Source organism: Varroa destructor, unplaced genomic scaffold (assembly GCF_002443255.2).
Source record: "Varroa destructor unplaced genomic scaffold, Vdes_3.0 BEIS01000006.1, whole genome shotgun sequence".
Lineage (NCBI taxonomy): Eukaryota > Metazoa > Arthropoda > Arachnida > Mesostigmata > Varroidae > Varroa > Varroa destructor.
The window spans coordinates 26,175,015-26,186,137 of NW_019211459.1; the positions used below are offsets into that span (position 1 = coordinate 26,175,015).

The 11,123-nt window shown below is 37.3% G+C and overlaps 1 protein-coding gene across 1 annotated transcript in view; it reads right to left on the bottom strand.

Moving 5' to 3' along the window:
• Positions 1–554: 554 nt before the first annotated feature.
• LOC111252729 (uncharacterized) overlaps positions 555–11,123 on the bottom strand; it is an 18,471-nt gene continuing 7,902 nt past the window's right edge. The window contains exons 4-6 of the mRNA XM_022811069.2: positions 5,720–5,918; positions 4,488–4,618; positions 555–1,070 (exon numbers count right to left, since the gene is read on the bottom strand). Coding sequence (XP_022666804.1) covers positions 911–1,070; positions 4,488–4,618; positions 5,720–5,918 — 490 coding nt within the window. The 3' untranslated portion in view covers positions 555–910. The remainder of the gene's footprint in view (positions 1,071–4,487; positions 4,619–5,719; positions 5,919–11,123) is intronic.

Here is an 11,123-nt window from a genome sequence, read left to right on the forward strand (position 1 = left end):
TGCATGGATTGAGGTATTCTGTAATCATCGCTCTTTTTTCTTTTCGTATAGTTTACGTAGCCTTTAATCTAGAAAAGTCACAGATTTGACACGTAAGAATAGAACTTGAATTTGATAGAGGCCACCAAGCCACGTCAGCGCAAACAAAATCTGCTTCTTCCTATAATTGTCTAATGGCAAAATGTATAGAGATACAACATTGTACGGCTTGAAAAAGGACAGAATCGAAAGGCTTTTTCCTCGCTTTGACAAATCATTTCTGTGTTAAGTTAGGACGAAGTGGAAAAACTTGAGGTATTGATTTCATGTTCGTTAGAAACCAAGGACCAAGGAACACTGAATTATTGTCGACACACTTAAGTTGATGTTAGAACAATCTGATACCAAGCGTTTTAATTTTCTCATAAACTTCTTCTCATAAAACTCAAGCTTGCAGCAGACGGCGAAGTTTGCAGAGAAGTTTTCAGTATGTTACTTAGCTTTGGCTTTCGGAAGTTGAATCAATTTTTTTGTTAGCCTAAAATATCCAATCTGCTTTGCAAAATACAATGGTAGAAAACATTTTTGCATCTATGTTTATTTGAGTATATATGAACGTGAATGAAACTGTCAAAGGTATGTGACTCCAACTACTGAAACCCGGAGAGGGAATCTAATTGAGTTCCAGTAAACGTCAACCCATTACAAAGCATACGGAAAGTTAACGATTTTAACGAAACGCTGTCGACTACAGCACAGGAACGAAGAAAGTAAAGTGGAGCTTTAATGAAACAAAGCCTACCTATTTGTTTTAGCAAGTATTCTTCATGTTTCATGCACCGAGCAGTGAAATAAACTAAAATATTTAGAGCTAGCAAGATGGTGGATAACCGACCTCTGGACACACTCTAGATAGGTCTGAAAAACTACTCTAGTTGAAAAATTCAACTATTTGATAAATCGTGTTGGTATCGCCAGACGACCCACTGTTAGCTTGCACCGTCCCGCTGCAGCGATAAACGCCGTAATCACGAGGCTGCAAATCGTAAATGTGAAGAGTCGCGATATCACCATGCATATCAGCAATAAATCTGTAAAGACAAGTAAGACAAAGAATGATTTGGTATTGAAAATCGTCAAGTTATCTGTTCTGTTGAGAAAACTCTTGTAATCCTAAAGCACACCTCTCGGCCATGAAAGGCTAACTTTGGGGTGGGTCACCCGTCAGAAAAAATTCGTTATTGAGGTTACTAATCAATGAAAGCAATACGTAAGTCTTAATCATTTATGCGAGCAGTTTCCTAAATTTAAGGTAATGATGACGATCTTATAAACACGAACCCGACAATGAATTCAGTTAATTTGAAATAACTGACCGCACCAGCCAGCTGAAGAAGCTCGACACTAATATAGCAATGAAATCACAGCAATCATCTCCTACTACGCAAAAATGGGTTATGTAATTTCATGTTCGCCCTCCGCGTTGTTATGCTGAGGTAAGGAAAGCTTTTTGTAACAATGGCAATTGTTAAACAGCCAACGAAATCCCACATGTTCGTTCTTCTGCCCACAACAAAGTCTACTAGGTAGTAGTTATAACACGATTTTTAGTTGTAGCATTTTATTAGAAAGTAAAGAAAGAAAAGAATCTTTTCTTCGAAAAGAAGGGCAGGAAAAATTTGTAGAGTAGGTCAATAATCACTCGCATGGAAAATGGTTCTGGTGAGTTGCAAAATAAGTGTGTACGGCATTCTAGATTGAGCACACATTAAATACAATAGTCTAGCAATTTCTGAACAAAATTTTACGCCGTAAGTAAAAGACAGGATGAAATAACAAAATCGTATGTGAGCGATAAGTACATGGCAAAAACTAGAAAAAAAAACATCTATATATATATATATATATATATATATATATATATATATATATATACATAGGGTGAGGCGTCTAAATTCACAGTTTTTCTCATATTATTTTCTAAACCTGAAACAAACGGTACTGTTAGGCGTAAACTCGCAAAAGTACCATCCAATACGCTACAAAAAAAAAGTCAACGGAATTAAGTTCTGTGATAATACCAGGACAAAAGCTTAAAATATGTAAGGGTTTATAGTGGCCGAAAAGATCAAAAAGTTTAAAAAGGCCTCGGTTCAAAAAGCAACGGTTTTTTGAAAAATTGACTGTTGACCAAAAAAGGTTAACTGGAACTTATTTGGACAAGGTAATTGCCAATTAATATTCTCATTTCTAGAACAGCCGTTAATCTCTGTATGAAAAACCTACCTCTATCAAAGATGGATTTATGAGCCATTGTGGTAAACCTTCAGGCCTCTTAAATCTAAGTTCTATTAACGATTTGTTAGCTTGTCTCATGAAACTCTTCCTCGGGTTTTTAGAAGTCGCTTAAAAACTGTAAAAACAATAACTTCGGATTAAAAATTAAGTTTTTGTCTTGGTAAAGATTTGTTTAGAGAAGAAAAGTTGGAGAGTAGGTGGTCTTCACTCAAATTTCGAAACGATACGCTGTCGTTTGCCATAACGAGTTTGTGTTTTGTTTTAGAAAGAACTGATTTTCGTCTGATAGCAAACATGACGGATGAACATATGCCCGTTACAACAAACAGCCCATCAAAATTTTCCTAATCCGAACGCTCCATCTTTTATATATATACATATATATTTATTAAAAAAAAAACTGATATTCTCTCAAGTGGTTTTGAAGGTAACTTGTTTATATTTTAGCTGGTTATTTCTTTCTTACACAGATAAGGCATTATAAGTATAGAAAGGCCACATAAGTGTATACCGTTTGTGTGTCTGAAAGCGAGCTTTTCGAAAAATCGTGCACAGATGAACAGTTAATAAGAAGAACTAGTAATAGGAAAGTGGTTTATGATGCTAACAAATGAAGAATTGCTTCAGAACTCATTCCGAATTCGTAGTGGTTTTTTTGAATTAACATTTAATAACAAAAAACTCTCATATACCGTACCCGGTCTATGTACTAAAAATTAGCAAGCTATATTTTCCCCATATGAACTGTGTAAAAGCATCAATTGATAATAGGCACAGCTAAGCAAAAAGGCAATATCAGTTTTGCCTATGAAACTAATATATGCCGAAACGGGAGCGCTATTATCATTGTATTAATGTGATTAACTAAATATATGCCTAAATATATACGAAGCTGCGTTAAGGATTAGAGATCGTGGATATTGTTCCTGAATATCGCATTAACAGTAACGTTGTAATGGGACAAGTGAATGGATGTTAAAATCCAAATATTGGGTTTCTTAAATATTGGGTTAAATCTTATTGAAAGATCTGAATCGCTTTAAAAGCTGGTAATTATAGTATTATTTAAAAAAAAAAAATAATAATAATATTTACAGTCGAGGTGTGCGAATATTTTCAAGAAATCTATAATAGATCGGATGAAAGTAATAGCCATTTTCAAAGTATCCCAGAATGTGTAACAGGATTGCTATGTTTTGAAATGAGATTTGAAACCTGGGAGATGCACCTTGTTCGACTTTGCTACGCAAACTTGATGAGGACGGAATAACAAACAACTCGTGAATCGGCCAAGAACATGGCCTGCAAGCAGTCAAGTCATACATCTTGAATTTAATTATCTGTCTAAGTGCCTAATAGATGAGCGAACAACACACAGACTGGTAGTTTTTCGTAATCTCTCAAAACTTGCTCAGCACGAACAAACACGCAGCCGTAATGACGGATTCCTATACATCCCTAATTACGGTGGTTTTAATTTCAATGAAGAGCTCTGGGAGATACGTTCTGTGGGGGATTAAAGGAGTTTTATACACTGGGAAAGGCTTCAGGAAAACAAGATCATTGACGCAAATCAATAGCACAAAATGAACGAGCTTATTTAATGGAAAAGACCTGACAGAGAAAATACTACTCAAGGTACAGGTCGTCAAGGTTGCTCTGCAGGAGCTTGACCAGGGAATTCTTTCTAATCATACAAATGTAACTTTAGCATACTTCTACCTTTCCCACTACCGAATTCATAGCAGGAACGGGATTTCTCATCACTAAGTCTGAATATTTCTAGGTGGTGGCATAATAAAGAAAAAAGCTTTTTCTTTATTATGCCACCATAAAGGAAAATTTGTAGATTTGTAGGCAGCAAATATATAATAAATAGATTTGTCGCTAGGGTTGTAAAATGCTATTAGTTTTCGACTAGCCAAATGCATAAATTGGAAGTGTTAAAATGATGCGTAAATAACTGTTCAAAAGGTTTACTATAAACGGAAAAAAGCATGGAAAATCCACAAGACTATTGAATTAAAAGAGCATATGTAACGTACATTATGGTGTTTTCAATTAATTAGATCTTTAATAGGTAATGTAGCCTTTGAACACGCTCGTAGCTCATGGTAAGGGTGAAGGAGTAGTCAAAGAATAATTCAAGCGTTGTATAAAAGAGTGACATCGTTCCAGAAAGGTCATTGAATTGCATGGTAAGAACTTACCGTTTCTCAGTCAGATCAATGGCTTTGTCGAGGCAACCTCCAGAGGAGCAATAATATGGATTTGCGGTATAGGGAGGGGGTCCGTATGGAAATGGGCGGTACGCATTTTCCACCTTAACCCATACGACGCTCTGTAAAATTAGCATATCACAGTATTATGATTGCTTTTAAGTACCCCTGAACGCCTGTAGAGTAAGATGATCCATAAGATACAATAATAATATACATAAGATATAATTCTAGAGGCAGTACTTTGATTCTGAAACCCAGGAGTCGATGGCTCTAGCCTGTTAACGTACACACGCAGATATTGTGCCAATAAAGTAAGATAAGGTGAATTCCTTATAAGGTTTCTGACTAATGCTGTGTCGGTCGTAGCACGTTCATACCAACCGGAATTCGGATGTAGTTTAAAAATCAGAAAGCGACCTATCTGAATTTCAACTTTACATACAGTCAGTTCATTATCATACAATGAAAACGTGCCCTAATTGTAGTTCCAAAGCACTTGCAAAGAGAAACACACAGGTTTTTATTTTAGAACGCTATTCGTATAAGGAATATGAGTTCCTCCTAAATATTCGAAGTAGTTTATTGTACCCCAGAGCATGTCAAACTTTCCAAAGCTTGTTCGCTTTTTATTTAAGGTTCCTTCGGTTGCATTCTAGGCTATTGATCTCGACTCCTTAGGCTTCTAGTCTTGAAATTAATTATTAAGATGTCATATATAGCCGCACATATGCTATGAGTCGAATGAACGTTGCGACTTAAATGGCGAATGGAGTCTAGAGCCGAGGTAACATTCCGAGACATCTAGAAATCGTTAGAACGGTTTTTTTTGAGGTGAGGTAGAATAGACTTAAGAAAATAAAAAACATTGTAAAGGTATTTCAACGTATTCCTGTTTTATAGTATTACTTGGGGGTACACTCTGGCAACGTGTTGCTCATTAATATATATAATGAAAAAGTAGTGGTCAGCTTAGAAAAATTGAAGAATCGACAAACGGCTAATGAATAGTATTGTGTTTGTTATGGTTAAGGAAAACATTTTTTCTAACAACCTGCCATTTTCTCAGAGATAAACACTTCCTATTGCCACTATGTTGTAAGTAGCTCGCTGAAATAAACATATGTCTGCAAATGTCAGAGAGATTTGAAACTTTATTATTATTTATGTTCAATTCGTTAGTTATTAGAAAGTTTTACTCGATGGCACAGTATTTTACTAACCGATACAAGCTTGTTGCCGTCTTTCGAAAGATTGCATTGTAGTTCAACATGGGGTCCACCTCGGACGAAATAGACGGAACCGAAACCTGCAAATTGGCCAGGGAACGGATCAACGTTCTTTGCAGGTGGATGATAATCTTGCATGTTTTGTCCATAATAATAATAATCGTAAGCTCCATAGCCCGGCGTCAAAGGGTACCTGAATGAATTAAGCCAAATACCGCAAAGCGTTCATATACTTTGCTCAACAAATATTATGTTCCTTGCTATCTGTATATAGTTATTTCACAGCGTGTTCCATTTTGACACAATTTGAAAACCATATCTGCGTATACGCAAAGGTCTAAATTACAATTTTATCTAAATACGATCGGCCTGACCTTAGCTATTTCATATCAATCATGGAACCTGCGAGCTTACTATTGCTGGAACAGATTGCTGTGGTTCGAAAAGCTTCGTTCGCCTAAATTTAAAAACCTTAAATAAAACCTAATGTGCTATTGATATTCCGAAATGACCCTGATTTTTACACCATTATATCATTATTATTCAGATAACTGAACCTTTAGGCGAGCGGTAGAATCGTCTGTCGAGAGTATCGGACATTAATAGGCACTGCTAGAAACTCGACATAAACAACAGTGTGTTACGGCAGAAAAGGATAACTGAAACGTGAAAAAATCCGATTTTGGCCTATCAGTCTACTACAGCACCGGCTTACAAGGAGTGAAAACGAATTTTTACCCAAGATATTAAAAATCTATTGATATGTGCTTGGCAGAGAGTTCGTTTTAACAGCTGGTCTGTTGATTATACCCTGTGTTTTTTCAATAAAGAGACCATACGAAAGTGTGGTCCTTGTAAACGTGGAAATTGTTAACGTACCTACGTACCTGCTAAGTTAATATGATGGGAGGCTTCGATAGTTAATTTGACGCCTTAACGTTTGTTGGGGCTGCGTCACTCCACAAAGACAGATATGTACGCTTTAATTGATAAATGCACTAAACAAATGAGCTCTACTTTGATACGGGAACCAGCGTTTCGTACAACGAATGGTTTAATCTCTTCCAACAAAAGCAACAATGTCCAATGGAACTGTCAGAGGCAATCCTAGCTGCTGATTCTTGTTTTCTCCGTGACCAAATCTTAACAGACGTCATGCGCGCTTACGCCTACGAAATTTTTACTTGCTGTATAATACAGGTACACGCACCTATTTAAATCGCTCTAAGAAGTCCTTCTGTTCCACCTCAGTTCATATGTAGTTTATGTAAACATGCATTTGTGTTGTTTCTTTCTTTACTTGGCGCCTTTTTCCTTAGCTAGCGGCGCGTACCAAGTATTGTTAGCGCACCCCTTACTGATCTCATGGATGACCTTGTCTACCTAGAAATTTCAATGAATGTCCAAAGAAGTATTCGACACCTAACGACTGCAAAAAATGCCGCGGTAATTACAAAATTCTTCCCTTCATTTAAGTTTGGCTGCGTCCTAAAAAATTAAACCTGTTGCCCAGAACTGAATGCGGCAGAAAGCGGGTCATCGTCAATCAACCTGGACTGCTTTAGAGTGAAGGGTGGTTACTTACTCGGTGTTTGGCGCTTACCTCATGAAATTTATAGAAGAGTGTGTAGGATGTAACACGAAGGCGGGTTTCAATTTCGTACAATGTGTGCAATACGAAGTATTAATGAAGTGTATATCAAAAACTCGAAGGTATATCAAGACGCAAGACATATAAAATATGTTGTCTTATTGATATATGTTGTATATGTACGCGCGTTTGCAGACTCGGACAACGCGTATAGTAGTTTAAGGTAGTGATTAATAAGAGGTAACCCTTGGTGGTAGTAGGTGGCGGATACATTAAAATAGGGTATTGTGCCACTGTTAGTGGAAGCTGCTATGACATTTTACTTCGTCTTTTTTGAACTCGAAAGCGCTGATGGCTGGCAATCGTAAGCCTTGAGTATGTGCCTTTAAATAGACGAGATGGGTCCGGCTTCCGGAAAAAAGACGCTCGAGACCATTTTTTGTTCATTTCTACTCGCTATTCAAATTGTTCTCGCTATTGCCAACCGAACTCATCTGGTTCTCTGATTGAAGAACCAGATTCGCATACACCTTGTTGAGGCTAGTAACCTACTACAGATACGATAGACGACGAAAGCATGGTAATTACAGTCTTGTCCCAATATTTCGATCTATGTTCCTGCATTTGAGTCCTGCTCTATGTATTATAACCATTATGGGCGCAGAAGTCGCCCTAAAGATGAGAACGCGAAGATGGAACAATAGACACCAATGGACCGCAGCAGCAAGTAGCAATAAGTCGCGGGTCCGCATATACTGATCTATAAGACAAAACGGTAGTCTTTGTAGTGTAGCCTATGGGCTAAATTCTACACGATGTGGATGGATCTATTGTAGAAGGTATTTTCACTACGGCTGTATCTAATGCTTGGCCAAAAGAACTATAACAGCATGTTTACCAGTTTGATTTAGTTCAGATATAATTTTGGTGAAGATTATTAATTCGCTATATGGCTATTATCTGTACTCTAAAAACACCCTATAATGCCTTTCTCTGAATCTAGATGTTATTCCTGTACATTTCAAATTTTCCGGAATATCGAATATTTCCAAATTTTCACGTTATTTGAAGTGTTTTATTTTTTTTCGTGAATAATCAAGATTTCTTATAGAATTCATAGAAAAGGCAGACAAAATAACCGTGTTTTTGCTTGAGCATGGCAAAGAGTATAGAATTAAATTATAGCGAGAATTGTACACTTTCAAACGATTATTAGCCAAAATTGACTAAAAAACACCAAGAAACCTAGGATTTAGCCTAAAATTACAAGCTTAATAAATGAAAAGCGCATCAGATTTACAACTGGAAAAATCTATTCTGAGTTTCAAACCCAGTTTTTTTTTTAAGGCTTGTACTAATATTCCTAAGATAGTATCACTTAGAATCTACGTTACACACACTAGAATCAGGGCCGAACGGACTTGAAAAACCAGATTTATAGAGCGCCTTAAAGATGAGTATGTTTTATGCAATAAAACGGGTATGTTTTACCATTTTATTGCCATAAAGGCACAGCTGCCCAGGTTCACTAGAAAATGTGTGCCGTGTATGGTTAAGACATGTTCCTGAAAGAAACGGCCCAAAGATGGTCCCGTCGATTTCGTTCTGAAAATTTCAATGTGAAAGGTGCTCCTCGCAGTGGCCAATCAGTTATAGGAAGTGTTGATGAAATTATTGCGAAAGTTGAGCAAGACAGATATGTGACTAAATACAGCATTGCCAAAGAACCAGATATCCACCTCCAAACAATTTCAAGAAAGCTGACTACAAAAAAAAAGAGTTACAAGGGAAAGAGACTACAAGGGTCTAATTATATTTTCATGCTGATCCCTTTTCATTTATGTGTGCAGCCCTATCTCGCCTAAGCCACCTTCTAGGCTTCCAAGCGAGGACCATGCCAAACTGCTATAGTAAATATCCACTTACTCTATATGGAACGAGCTTTTTCTATTATTTTGAGACCCTTTCAGCCCCAAATGTGATAATTCCGTGTATTGAATGGGAACAAGTTTCGTTAAATGAGTATTTATTACAAATTATTAGGCACACGATGGATTTTTCTCGAATAATGCTTCTACGAATTCAATGAGCTCAAACGCGGAAGAAATGTGCCATATTGAATGCTACTAAGATCGCTATATTCGTAGCAACGACAGCGTTGGTTTGAAGTGTAAGGCTTTAATCCAGAAGAAATTAAACAAGAAGCACCGATTAAGTAAAAAGTATTGGAACTCCGACGTTATCCGTATGATGATCTGAGTACTGGTGAGGTGTAGACGCGACAGGCGGTTTCTAGTTCGACAGAATTGTTCGGCCGCATTTTTGCCGACTGAAGTTTCCAAGACTTCATTAACTCTGGCTCGCATATAGATGCACATAAACTAGGAGGTTCAAAAGTCGTTTATTCCTCACCTACGTCCGGGAAAAGATGCGACGGGCATTAATCACCTTGACAGATTAATCAGCTGTGCGCTCTCTCTATCTTATTCTCCATCTAACTTAGTTCTGTGTTTATATGAAACTCGTTTAAAACTCGTTAAGAAGTCGTTAAACGCTTCATTACTCTGAGTTGAAAATCATATTTATAGTAACAGGACCTCACAAAGACTCACTGAGGTGAGTGTTACTCGCTGAATGAACAAGTGTCTTCCATAACGTTTTTCTCTTGCTCCTGAAATGGAGCACATTTGCTTAGCTCGCACAGACGCGCCATGTTGGAACATGTCAAATCGGAATATGGTAGTGACAATATGTCAATTTAAGGAGCACAAAACAGGCTAGTATCAATCGCATACAGCAGTTACCAATGAATACCTTTGTAGAAAGAAGAGCGCGACTGCCTGCCCAATGATGTGGCCCGAACTGGCTGTAGGTACATCAGACAGAATGTACCGTACATACGTTATTCTGACAACGTACATTAAGTAGTTATATATTTAGTCGTATATGCGACAAGGTCACCCACGTTATTTTAAGATATTCCACTACATAAAAAGGAGGTTTATGTAACTTAAGGTTTGTGTAAGCAACGAGTAACGTCAAATGAAAGCTGCTTTACGTAGTGGTTAAGGACAGATTGTTTAAGTAGCGTACTGGTTTCGACGGGAACGATTTAATTCGAAAACCATGCTTCATCATGGAAGTGCTACAATCCAACGTCAGACCTCATGTGTTTCCTGACTACTTTTGTTTGTATGAATACATATGTCGATATATTTTGGTGAAGAAAGGTTTATCTCTTTAGACTGAACGTCAATACTGAATAGATCCCCACGGCGACTGACCATCAGCGTTGCAAGCCAAGTCATATATGGGTCTAATATTATGCACTCACTATCTGTCTCAACCAAAGTCGGACAATCAGAGGATACACCCTGCCCGTATTATAATAACGATAGCAGCAAAATATCTGAAAAAAAATGCAAACTTTTTTCATTAAACCCGAATAAGCTAGCATGCTCAAAAAAGTTCTCGCATCTAAGCGACTCGTCTCTTAAAACGGAGATCTCCTTGCGACGATGGTACATAGATGAGCGTTGGTAAAGCTACTCGCATTATAAATTCGTAACCCTCGTTTTTGTAAAGTGAACGAGAGGGCATTACTAAGTAGGCAAATTGTCAAGCCCGTCAATCATGACACATATACAGTTCAAAGATTCATAAAATGAATACTAATTGTTATAACAAATAAACTGTTGTGAAATTTACGGTTTCGGCCCCTGTGGATATAATAATAATATCTTCCAGCCGAAGGGCTAATCTCTAAGTTCAGTGGTCGAACATTAGCGTTGCCGCAATGTGTGTATA